Below are 14083 nucleotides of genomic sequence, written 5' to 3'. Positions count from 1 at the left end.
AGTGGAGAAATAACTCCAGAAAGAATGAAGGGATGGAGCCAAAGCAAAGACAATACCCAGTTGTGGATGTGACTGGTAATAGAAGCAAGGTCCGATGCTGTAAAGAGCAATATTGCATAGGAACATGTAGTGTTAGGTCCATGAATCAAGGCAAATGGGAAGTGGTCAAACAGGAGATGGCAAGAGTGAATGTCGACATTCTAGGAATCAGCTAACTAAAATGGACTGGAATGGGTGAATTTAACTCAGATGACCATTATATCTACTACTGTGGGCAGGAATCCCTTAGAAGAAATGGAGTAGCCATCATAGTCAAATTATCCCATAAAGTCTTACTATATCATCTTCATTTAATCTGTGACAAAACCGAGGCAGAAAAGGGTCAAGTGTCCAAGATCACACACTTAATCAAACAGTATAGTCACCACTGGCAAACATCTGGTAGAGTTATACCAGATACAACAATGACAATCCTTTTCAAATTCTGTTTTTATCATCCGTCTTATATAATCATATACTGTCTGTCCTGACATGTACAACGAGTATCTCATCAACAATCACTGGTACTGACAAAAGGCCACTTGAAAGGAAAGCACCTAAAGCCCGGGACAAACTTTCACAGTGAAAAAGCTTTTTTCAAAGCTTCATTGAGACTTTATCATTAAAAAAAAAAGTGAAACTGATCTATTTTATCTTATACACAATATAACAGGTTAGATATTTTAATTCTGATCATTCTTCTTTAGAAGAATGAAGAATGGATTAAATGATGAGTTGAGAATGAAGGATACTTTGCCTAGTAAGAAAAAAATTATCATAGCCCACTATAACTTTTCCTCAGTGCACTTCTGACCTAGCAGCATGATTGCAATGCTTCTGCTTTTTTTTTAAAATACTCATTTATTTATTTGGTTGTGTCGGTGTCAGCCACACAGTAAGGTTCATGGCTTAGTTGCCCCACGACATGTGTAATCTTCTTGGACCAGGGATCGAACCAGCATTCCCTGCATGGCAAGGTGGAGTCCTTACCACGGGGCCACCAGGGAAGTCTGACTGCAAAGATTTTACAAGAACTATTTCAGAATTTCAACAATTTTTCCCAAGACCTTTCCTAATCCATTGATATTATACTGTTTTGAAAGAATCTTCGGTCAGAATCCTTGCTAATTTTCTCTTTTCCCATAGGACACTGGTCTAAATCTACCAGATAATTCTTAAGCATTCACAACTCCAACTTCTACTTAGAAAGGATCTGCCTCGTATTTGCACTTGCATACTATCAGTTCAATATCTAACAAGTTGGTATCCGCAATTATTATAATGAAATGGGCAGAGACAGATGCTAGTGTTAAACAGGGTAGAATTTTCAATTAAGGATTAACTTAATAAGGGGTCAGTCCATTGGTGAATATTTCTATATTTACATAATTTTTCACTTTAAAAAAAAACAAACAAACTCCAAACTATAAGGATTCAGAAAATGAGCAGAATTTGAGGATCCCTGTTTTCACCTGAACATCAATGATTCACCTTTGTTGAGGCAGTAGCAAGCAGAATTGTGAGTCTTGGTACTTCTCTACACAGGCATGAAAAGCTCTGTAGAAAAGCGTGAGCTCTTACGTGATATGACGTGGTCCATGTACTGAGGTAAGTAAGGAGCCCAGGTATCAATGGCCTCCTTCCGTCCCGCCTGCTCAATTCTTCTCAGTTCGGCTAGCAGCAGAGCCTGTGCAGCTTCTCTGACCTAAAACCACAGACCCAAGTGCAAAAAAAGGAAGCAGACGAGTGGGTGAGCTGTTTTTTTCAACATTAGCAAGTTCATAAGGAAAGAAAGCTAGAATGTACACAAACCACGTTTATTTACATGGGAAACACTACACTGAAGTGTGTCGTAGTGCTAATAAAGTAGAATAAATTGGATACAAGCAAATCAAAGATAATTCAATTAATTATCTCACTTAAATAAGCTTTTAACACATGATACGTGTATACGTAAGGCTGAATCCCTTTGCTGTACACGAAACTATCACGACATTGTTAACTGGCTATATCTCATCAAAAGTTAAAAAGTTCAAAAAAAAATACCTTAACATTAATAGAACAATGTTTGAACATTTAATCGGTTTTGGGCTTAAAACTTCATTTTCTGAAGTTGGCACAAAACTATTCTTGTACTTTAATTTGGCATTTTCTATTTTTTAAATCTCCATATAAATATTATTGTTTAAAAAAGTCAGTTAGAAGTATTAATTGTTTTCTCCTTCAGCCTGAAGAAGTGTAACCTTGTCTAGTGGATTTCTTTCTATTATAATGCTAAATAGGTATTGTTGACACAAACAAACATGTATGTTTCACACAATTCACATTTACCTAAGACAGGCTTAAACAATATGCTTTCAACAAGCAAGGAAATAAACTCCTGTGAAATGGCATTAGCTCTGTAAAAGGAAACTATTTTTCAAAGTTGTATTATCTCAATCTTTCTTTCAATGTGGCACACATTTACTTCACAGCTTGACTTTAGTTTTATTTTGGCCAAAGCGTCACAGACATCGGTTCAGTGACACGAGGCAACTGTAGGTTATGTAGCAATCAACTTATTAACTATTCATAACTGAGAAGATAACTCAGTAGGGTCTGTTAAGAAATTTAAAAAAATTGTTTTTCATTATAACTAACTTCAGAAGTGAATTCAAACATCATTTAAATGCAAAACTGTGAAAATTTCAGTATGCTGCAATGCCACTTGGAGGTGAGGGAAAGGAGATCAGGAAAGAGACAAAATGTCACTAAATTTGGTAAATTAAAAATCCTGACTGGCATAAACTGCTATAGCTATATTCAAATGCAATAAGAAGCAAAATCCCCATGAAACATTTCCAAGTCCCTGGTGATATTATATTCCGAGCGATATCTAATACCGCATAAGTCTATTAACACAAAATAACAGCTACCATTTACTGAGCTCCTACCCATGTGTCAGGCTCTGTCCTTACTATACTACTTGCATTATCTTATTTGATCCTGACAGCAATCCCATGAGGAATAGATTATTATCCCTACTTTACAAATGAGCTTCAAATAGGTTAAGTAAATCGCCCAGGGTCATAAAGTTAATAATTGGCAGAACTGATATTTAAACCCAGGTCTCTTCTAATTCCAGAGACCTTCCCCTTCTCTTATAACACAGGACCCTCCACTGGACTGTGGCTATTCACTTAGAATTTGATGGATGTGATACTATTAATACCTGAAACTGCGATTTGTGGAGAGGTGGATTATATGTAGTATGTCTGCGTGCATATATGTGTATGATCTATATAGAAATCAATACTTAAGAAATTGTTCCATAAGCATATAAAAGTGTTATCAAATATTCACTGGATTAAAAGAAAAGAAACAAATATGCAAGCTGAAACATTACTTTTTAGAATCACTGGATCCATATTTTCTATCCCATAACAAACAGGTGATAAGAAGCTAGATAAACATAACATTTTTGCTCCAAATTTATACTTGTCCAGTGCCTCTTTAATGTTTTCGTTTTCTATCCATAACACCGCAATATTACCTCCAAGCATCGATCTTGCCATCTCCGAGCCAGCATCTCTAGAAGCGGGGGCCTAAACTTGTCCAATCCCAGCAGGTCTGGCAGCATAACACAATGCATGGCGGCCAACTGACTCCATCCTGTTAAAATGTAATAATTACAAACACTTTCATATTTCCTAATTCAAACATTTTTCTATGTGCAAGTATACCAAACCTAAACCAAAAAGGGCAGATCTGCTCAATTATGTTATGATTTCAATTTATTATTAGATAGTTTGTGCCAAGACATAACAAATGCATCTCACCTTTAAACATATGTCATCTCTAATTTCAGCTCTAAGAACTCTCAGTTTTAAAACAAATAAAAATAAATTTCCACAATAAGTATATACAAATTCCACAAGAAAAACACGTTTGTAAATAGCCCCTCTAAAATAAGACATTATGTTCAGGTTTAGAGCTGAGCTAGAGCTCTAGATCTGAACCTATGGACAGTTAAAGGGCAATCACACAGATAGCCACAGATAGGTTCATGTCACTTAAGGCCTGGCCATCTGGTGCGACCATTGTATCAGGCAACAGAGATGTCTTCTCTCCTCCGTTAGAAGGTCTTTAATTAAGGTACTTACTGATCCCTTTTCTTACAAAATGAATCACAAGTTTAGCCACAGTGGTAGCTGAAATAAGTAACACCAATTTTGAGAGGAAAAAATGAATTCCTATATCCTCCAAGATAAAAACTTAATCTAAAATTTATAATATTTTAAGTATCATCAACTCTAACCTATGGGAATAAAAGTCATTTTTTCCAAAATTCTATTCTAAACATGGAAATTGATGATATTAATATGAACACAAGAAACAATGGAAACCACTACAGTATTTAGTGGTTTAGAGTATTAGTATCCAGACATTCTCAAATCATTTCCACCCAATTTTAAAGGTGCCCATATTACAAGGAGAGTTACCTGTAAATATAAAATTTTAGCAAATCAGCATTTTGAAATAATCTAAACTATAGTATTCTTAAACTGCAACAACAAAAACCATAAAATTCAAAATGATTATTGGTATTGCTAAAAAGAGGGTAAAGAACACAAGAGAGAGAGAGACGGGGTCGGGGGGGTGGTGGCAAGGCACCTATGTAAACATTAATCCTTTCAGTAAGGAAATTCTCAACAACTGAGAATATATAATTGCATTAATTAAGGTGATAAACACATACATTTTAGATTATAATTTATTTTCAACAGAGGAATATATATACACACATACGCATACACATGTATATATATAAACAAATTACTACCTAAACTTCTAAGTTTTAATATCTCATAAAGGTATGAAGTATATTTATGAACTAAATGTTAATATGAAGATGAGTCTCACCATGGTCCAAAGTCAATAGCTTATTTTTGAATTAATAAGTTTCTACCTTTTATAATAGCTTAACAAATATGACCCTAATTATTGTTGCTAAAATCCAGTCTTAACATACAACCTTAGTACAGGTCTATGATGTGGAAACAAAAGAAAAAAAAAAAGAGTTCTACTTTTAAGTTTCCATGTTTTTTTCCCAAAGAAATGGTACTTAGAACACGGATCTGTACCTTGTAGATACTGTATCATTCTTTCCATTTGAATAGACTAGTATTATTGCTTTTACTGAAGAGTCAGAATCATCCTGGGTTACATATGAGATTCTATAAATTTATTCATTTTTATATCATACAAACTGGTGAAGATTGAGCCCAGAATGAAGAGAGAGGATATAACTCAGAGCTCACAAATTCCACCAAGCTTCCAATTAGTATAAATAATCCCAGACGGCTCTTGGGGAATAAATATTTGTGGATTCCATTCACATTTTCAGAGCTCCAAAAATACTTTCTTTCCCCTCTAACCAGGACACATGCTGTGAACAGAGAACAAAGTCTGTCTGGCACTGAGTAATGATTCAAGTAAAATAAAATAATTAGCTCTAACACCAGAAACCACATGGCCAACACCATCATGGAAACCAACCCCCTTTTTCATGCCTAACTTCATATCAAAGATTAGCATCTTTGCACTTCTTTAACAGCATCCTAGATTACAGGAAACACAGCTTCTACCAGCCAGGAATTACATTACCTTTCTGTAACCGACCCTTACTGGCATTAGCAAATCAAGTTAGAAAATGGAAACTTAGGATCTCATACGTAACAAAGCAGATGAATGTATAAATTCGGTAAAAAGGACATGTCATACTAGAATAAAGCATAGAATTGGAAGAAAGTTGCTAGAAAGTTGAGAGAGAATACCTTCATTTACTAAGAAACAGCTATGTAAAGCAGGAGTGGAAGCAGGGTCAGAGCCAGACTGATCAGCCTCAGACCGAGCGGAAACGACAGGTGCGGCCACTTGCAGAGGAAAACAGAGAAATAAAGAGGAGAGAATTGAGATACAGTGGTTTCTGGAAAAAAGCTCAGTATTAGTGAAGAATGAAAAACAAAGTGGGCAAAATATAATAAATGTGGAACTGAAAAATGATGTTTTAATCAGAAAGGTATGATTATTAAGGATCATGGCAGTAAAATGATATATTTTATTGAATAGCAACCACAGTATAATTCAAACCAAAAGCTATTTATAGTTGAATGATGTGTCACCTAATATAAAACACAGTTCTAAAATAACTAAGGCTACAGTGAGAAAATGACGACAGACATATTAAGAATTGTCAAAAATGTAATTCAATTTTTAAAATGTATCACATAATGCAAAGTTTATTTTGGTCTACAGATTGTCAATCATATTTTTTCTAACAATTTATTTTCTAAAGCTATGTCTAAACTATTTTTTAATCTCTCAAACCAACATTCAATGAGATCATTTCAATTTTCTACACTCAATTTATAAAAACTCAATTTAAATGATACCAACTTGTAAACTATAGCAACTTTAAGTTAAATATGCTTAACTCTTCAGAGTTTAAAAAATATGATATGAATGCTTTTTATTCTAAAATGTTATAATCGTTATAGAATAGATGAAACAACCCCTACCCACCCCAAAAAAGTTACGTTACCAGGAAAAGGTTCAGCTTAAATTATCACATGAAAAGCAAAAGGACCGTATGGCACACATATTCTACAACTGGAGGTCAATGTTAAGATTTAGAGGTCACCATGTGACACTTCCTTCCTATGGAGAAATTACCATATGTCATGCACAAGCATCTTCAAATTAATCCCTCTCCTTTCTTCTGTCATTGAGCAGCAATAGGTTTGGGCTCCTGAACAGATTAAACATTGTCTGCTGAATGATATGTTTGCTTTTCATGCAGTGAAGTTCTTTTGTAACTACAGGACAGCTGCATGAAAACAACTTTTCATAATTTCCACACGAATGCATCATAATGTCAGTCAGGCACGTGTGAGGTAAACAGGAGAATCAAAGAAGTATATGAGCAGAAATAAAAAACAGAAAATCCAACTCTGTAAGCCCCAGGAAGTCCCTGTTGCATACATGAAAGTTTTATCTGGGAAATTATTATTTTTTTATTATAATAGATCTGTTTTCTGTTCCTTATGAAATTCCAAGTATCTTATCATTTATGCTTATGAAAGGATTAGAATTACTCTCAATTGTATATTTCATAGGGCTTCCCTGTGGCTCAGCTGGTCAAGAATCCACCTGCAATAAAATCTAAGAAGTCCATTTTAATCTTGGAAGGAAATCCCCAATATTTCTATATATTCTATTGAATAGTTTTTCATTTTTAAAAGCAATTACAAATTCAGTCATTATGGCCTACAAATTATTCACTTCCCCATGCAAAAAGCTGGTAAGTCTTTGGCAGCAAGGAGTAATTTATAGGTGTTAGCTTTCATGCCACCAAAATTGTTGAGCAAGTTCCTCTGATGATTTCCAATAGGTAAGGCTTTTCAATAATTTCACTTTAAATAAAGGAGAAATAATTGTTATCACTGAAAACGCTGTATTAACTTCATCTGACTTTATCATTAATTCTCAAAGTACACTGGAATGGGAAGGTAAGAAAATTCCACACAAATAAACCAAAGTTTAGCACTGAGTGATCATTCCACTAGCTAGGTCAAATAAGAAGTGGGATTAAACTAGAACGCTTTCCCTAAATCACAAGTCTAAAGGAAACTAGAAATGCTACTGGCAAAACTGCTAGAATATGTCTTAACAGAATAATGTTCAATGTATATAACTTTACTTTTAATGAGAGAAATAAACAAGTGCTCTGAGTATAATAATTTTGGAGTCCTGTTTAAATGATACTGCGTGTAGAGAAAGCCATTTAACACTTTCCTTTAATAAATTCTGTGGACACTAAAAATTTAAAAAAAACAACTGTAATAGAAATCAACGAATAAGATATACTATGCTTTAAAAATTTCTGAATCACCATCAAAAAATACTCTATTTAGACTACCTCATAATTGAAACTACAAAATCTAGAACTGTTTTCATAATTCATTGAGAATACTGAAATTAAACTCTATTAGGGCTTTTAAAACTGTCCACATATAGAAAAACCTGCAACAGAAATTAGAAGAAATAAATACCACTACCACAATAAAAAGCTCAAGACTTTATGACATATAATAAACCTGAATAAGTTATGTACAACACTGAATATCAAAAATTTGCACCATAAAACATAAGCAAGCAATTAATTTCCTGGAAAGGCTGCCATGTCAATTTGCTTCTCTTATTAAGGATCAGTAAAATACAAGGAAAAAAATCACAGCACAGCCTCAAAATGGCAACAGAACTGACACAAGTTCTCTTTTTTTACCTGGGAAAGTTAAGTAATGTTGCAGCTAAGAGCCTCTTCACAAAGGCTTACTCTCACATGAAAAGACAGGTGAAGATAAACGTGTGGCAACATGGATGTGCACACATACACTGGGCTTGCCCTTTAAATGGCGTGTACAGACGTACTCACTATGACAACAGCATGGCTTCTGTTTCTGAACAGGGCCGCTTTAGTCTTTGTTTGAAATCTAAATCTAAGCTCCACTTTTCCCAACTGCCACTGTGATATTAAAAATCTATATAGGAAAGAAAGTGAACCTACTTTTGGTAGCAAGCGCTCTCTACATATTGCTCTAAACCTCATTATCCTCCCAGCTGCTGCTGCTAAGTCGCTCAGTCGTGTCCGACTCTGTGCAACCCCACAGACGGCAGCCCACCAGGCTCCTCCGTCCCTGGGATTTTCCAGGCAAGAACACTGGAGTGGGTTGCCATTGCCTTCTCCGATCCTCCCAGCAGATGAACATAAATAGCCCTCTCAATACACGTTTCAGAAGGGAAAATGAAAAGAAAACCTAGAAGGTGCAGAAAACCAAACGCAATGCTAAAAAAGAAAGTTTTCAAACCTATACACTAAAAATACAAATAATGTTATTTAACAGTAAATCACTTTATCTAAAGTAGTGCTGCCTGAGAATCATGAAGCTTGGAGAGGGAGCGAAGAAAACACTCTGCTGTTGTTGCTTAGTCACTAAGTCGTGTCCAAATCTTTCGTGACCCCATGGACTGTAGTCCACCAGTTTCCTCTGTCCATGGGATTTCCCAGGCAAGAATACTGGAGTGGCTTGCCATTTCCTCCTCCAGGGGATCTTCCCAACCAAGGGACTGAACCCACGTTTTACCACTGAGCCACCTGGGAAGCCAGAAGAAAACATGAAAAAATTAGAAATGAGGAAACAGAGTCAATTACCATGTACTTAAAACAAAGGCCTTCCACACTGGGTATGCTGTCTAATATAGAGATCTTAGAGCAACATCTGCCTTTCTACAAACTTCTTTTATGTCTACACTTTTATCTTCGGTAGACAGGAGTTCTCGTCATCTTTTAAATCAACGTGAAGCATTAGGATAAATCATTAATCAAACATCATAAGGAAAAAAGGATATCCTTAAAACACTGTACTAGAGCTCAAACAGCTGCAGGCTCCAAGGGAACACGAAGCTCCAGGCAGCGGAGAGGAGGAGCTCACTGACGGGGAGTGAGCAACCGACCGAGACGGCGCTCAGACAGACGCGCGTCCAGGTGAGGTACAAAAGCGCTGATGATGTCCGAGACACACAGCGACGCTGCTTAGCCTCTAGATCACCACTGGATTACCTCAGAACGGGAGTAAGTTCAGGTGGAGGGTGCTTTTACGTTGGCCTGCAACTTCAACCAGAGTCAAAGACGAAACAAAACAACCTCTGTAAAAGGTCTCCTTCATTACTAACATCCAAAATAAATAAATGAGCAAGACAGAAACCAAGCCGAGAGCGTTCATTATAGTGAAAGAGAAAATTATAACATAAACACTAACTTGAATTAGACATATGAAGGCTATTAAAATTTTCTTTCATTTGGTTAACATAATCAGTGCCTACCCCAATGCAGGTACTGGGCTAAGCTTATAAAAACTTACTCCTTGAAGGTGGGGATCTTGTGTCAGCCCGTATAGCCTCAGGTCCCAGTGATTGACACATTGACTCTAGAAGCATAAGGAGTAGGTATCTACAGATTCATTCATTCAACAAATATTCACTGAACTCTTTCTATGTACCAGCCACTGTGTGAAACACTTGTGATAGATAAATCAGTGAACAAAAAAGAAAAAAATGTCCCTGAACCCTGAGCTTCCAAAGCAGACCCAAGTTAAGAGCTTCTGCAATTACACTGTAGTTGTAACATTTTTTTTTAAAGGTACATACGTTTAAACACCAAGTTTTAAGGGTTTCACAGGTCAGTTCATTAGCCTAGTACATAATATTTACTCCAAGGTTTTTGCTGTAGATCCTGGAAAAGGATGGTGAGTAACTATTGCTTATAACCAAACAACAACTACCTGTTCTAAGTTTAGAAAACCTAAATTGAATACACTTCTGAAAAATAAAATTGCAAACAATGTACCATAACTTTAAATCTGTTTTTTGTTTTTCAGTTTTTTTTTTTTTTTAGTTTTTTAATTTATTTGGCTGCATCAGGTCTTAGTTGCAGCATGCGGGCTTATCTGGAATCTTCCTGGACCAGGGATCAACCCCACCTCGGGATCAACCCCACCAGAGATTAACCCCAGGTTGATCCCTGAATTGCAAGGTAGATTCTTTTACCACTGAGCAACCAGGGAAGTCTGAGCGTAACTTTAAATCTTTAAGCTGCCTAGACTTCCCTAGACACCTACCCCTGAGTAGAGATATAACTACTAACAGAAAGAAAGGGTCACAATCAAGACAAGCACTAGAGACACAGACCAGAGACTTTTGCCATGAGATTACTGAGCTGATAAAGAGAAGTACAATGTGTCAGAACACAGAAAAGCCTAAAGCCATGGGCAGATTCAGGAAGGTGAACAAAAGTTTAGTTATCTGACATCTCTGACCCCTTTCTCAAGTGAGATGTTTTATAAACCGCAAAATCAAGTATCTAATAAATACTATATCAAAAAGTACATGACTGTCAGTAAATGTTAATTATTGGAAAACACTGAATTAACAAGCAAACTGCTAAACAAAATAAACTTTTTGGGAAGAAATTATTTGCCTATGACATACCTGGATAATGTTTAAGAGAATTTAGGTTAGCAAAACTCTACATCATCTTTATTCTCAGACCCAAATTCCCAGCTAAAGTCTTTATTCCATATAGATTATTTTGGAGCTGAACAAGTATTAAGCAACATAAAGTAACAGTTTATCAAAAAGAAGCATATTCCTGCTTGCAATCCAAGTTGAAAATAGAGTGTGAGTCAATGTGGCTACAGGAGTCGTCAAGGGGAAAAAAACATAAGGAAAGAGGAAAAATGTTTAAAAGAAAGCCAAAGTAAAAGGAGTCAAAGTAGAACAATGGGACTATTTAAAACTCTGAAGAGCAGTCAAAGAATCAAAGCCCTTTATATCTACCACCACTTTGTAATCTATATTGATTATTTATGTTTGTGGGTTATCTTTCAGAGGGACATAAACTATTCAAGACAATATACATCAGACTAATCTCTCTATACACCAAATAAGAGTTGTTTGGGGAAAAAAAAGTGCCTAACAAATATATACTAAAAAAATATTACATTTCAATAGTCAAATAGAAAGTGAGGTTTATAATGCCATCCTTAAGTATTTTGCGATATAACTCTCGGTACAGATTGTTAACCTCCATTTACCTTATTAGACAACTATCTGTGCTATTCCAAATGGAAATTTCTAAATCAATCATGTTAAGTAAATGCTGTAAAAAAGACAATTTTTAGTATCTTCTTCACAAAACTTTAGTTCTTCTCTCAAAACTCAAGACTTTTCTTAGAGGAGCAACATGAAAGCATTCCAACTTTAAAACCCTCAGATTATCCAGGTGGGTAAATTCAATACCACAATGTGGAGAAGTATATAAAATGCATCATTAATCAAAGGAATTAACAATTCGAAAGGTTTATGCACCTGATAAAGACAGCTTCAAAATATATCAAGCAAAACCTGATAGAAATGCAAGGAGGAATAAACAAATCCGCAACTGCCACAGACTTCAATACCTTATCTGAAGAACGGAGTCAAGTAGAAAAATCAGCTAATGTATGCTCAACTTGAACACTCTCAAACAACGTGAACTGACATTTTTATGAAATACTCCACCCAACAGAGCAGAACACACAGTATTCTGAAGTGCACACAGTACACTGACCAAGAAAGACCACAATTAGGGCCATAAAACAAGCCTTAATAGTCAAAGAATTCAAACCATACAAAGTAAGTTATGTGACCATAAATTAGAAATCAAGAGCAGGAAGATCTTTGGAAAGTTCCCAAATGTTCATAAATTTAACAATAAATTACCCATGGGTAAAAGTAAAAAAAAAGAAAAGTTAAAAGGAAAACATACCAAAATGTGTGCAACACATCTAAAGTTGTACTTAGGGGTAAATTAGTGGAGCTGACTGCCTATATTAGAAAAGAAGAAAAGTTTTGTATCAATAACTTCAGGCTCTACTTAAACTAAAAATTACAAGCAAATTTAAAGCAAAAGAAATGAAGTAATAATAGCAAGCAAAGCAAAAACAAATGAAATAAAAAACAGAAAAACAATAAAAACTGAAAAACCAAAAGCTGATTAAGAACTATAAAACTGCTAAGTTACTAGACAGACTAATCAGGGAGAAAAAGAGAAAAAACACAAATTATGACTAATAGAGGATGCCATTTCAAATCCTACAGATACGATATTGAAAGGAAAATAAGAGAATGTTAAATAACTTTTGGCCAATAAATTTGACACAAACTTCCTACAGTTAGAACCAGACAAAGAACAACGGATGGTTCAAAACTGGGAAAGGAGTACGTCAAGGCTGTATATTGTCACCCTGCTTATTTAACTTATATGCAGAGTACATCATGCAAGACGCCAGGCTGGATGACTCATAAGCTGGAATCAAGATTGACAGGAAAAATATCAACAATCTCAGATATGCGGATGATATCACTCTAATGGCAGAAAGTAAAGAGGAACTAAAGAGCCTCTTGATGAAAGTTGAAAGAGGAGGGTGAAAAAGCTGGCTTAAAACTCAACATTCAAAAATCTAAGATCGTGGCATCTGGTCCCATCACTTGATGGCAAATAGATGAGGAAAAGTGGAAATAGTGGCAGACTATTGTTTGGGTTCCAAAGTCACCGTGGACAGTGACTGCAGCCATGAAGTTAAAAGACACTTACTCCTTGGAAGAAAAGCTATGACAAACCTAGAAGGCTACTAAAAAGTAGAGACATCACTTTGCTGCCAAGTTCACATAGTCAAAGCTATGGTTTTTCCAGTAGGCATGTTTGGATGTGAGAGTTGTACCATAAAGAAGGCTGAGTGCTGAAGAACTGACGCTTTCAAATTGTGGTACTGGAGAAGACTCTTCAGACAGTAAGGAGATGAAACCAGTCATCTGGTTTCAACCAGAAGAAACCTGGAATATTCATTGGAAGGAGTGCTGCTGAAACTGAAGCTCCAATACTTTGACCACCTGATATGAAGAGCCAACTCACTGGAAAAACCCTGATGCTGGGAAAGATCGAGGGCAGGAGGAGAAGGAGGTGACAGAGGAAGAGATGGTTGGATGGCATCACCAACTCAATGGATATGAATCTGAGTAAACTCCAGGAGATGATGAAGGACAAGCAAGCCTGGCGTGCTCCAGTTCATGGGTTAGCAAAGAGTCGGACACGACTTAGTGATTGAACAACAACAACGATCAAAGTTCATCCAAGATGAATTTTTTAAAAAATCCTAGATAGCTCTAAGCATTTAAATTTGTAGTTAAGAATCCTTCCATAAAGAAAAGTCCCTGCCTACATAGTTTCACTGGTAAAATAAATCAAAGAAGTTAAAAAAAAAATCAATTTTACACATGCCCATCCCCCACCAAACAAAAGTATCAAAGCAAAGAGCGTAATATCCTATGTCATTCTGTGAGATCAGCGCTATCCTGTTACCAAAACTGAAGAAATAATTATTGACATGAAAACTCTAGACCCCAA

At 35.8% G+C, this 14083-nt stretch overlaps 1 protein-coding gene across 1 annotated transcript in view; it reads right to left on the bottom strand.

Moving 5' to 3' along the window:
- The window catches only part of WDR7 (WD repeat domain 7), a 336383-nt gene that overhangs the window by 213948 nt on the left and 108352 nt on the right, over positions 1-14083 (bottom strand). The window contains exons 17-18 of the mRNA XM_061131100.1: positions 3572-3690; positions 1621-1744 (exon numbers count right to left, since the gene is read on the bottom strand). Coding sequence (XP_060987083.1) covers positions 1621-1744; positions 3572-3690 — 243 coding nt within the window. The remainder of the gene's footprint in view (positions 1-1620; positions 1745-3571; positions 3691-14083) is intronic.

This window comes from Dama dama, chromosome 27 (genome assembly GCF_033118175.1).
Source record: "Dama dama isolate Ldn47 chromosome 27, ASM3311817v1, whole genome shotgun sequence".
Lineage (NCBI taxonomy): Eukaryota > Metazoa > Chordata > Mammalia > Artiodactyla > Cervidae > Dama > Dama dama.
Note: the sequence above shows the minus strand (reverse complement) of the source record. Positions and strands in the feature narration are given on the sequence as shown.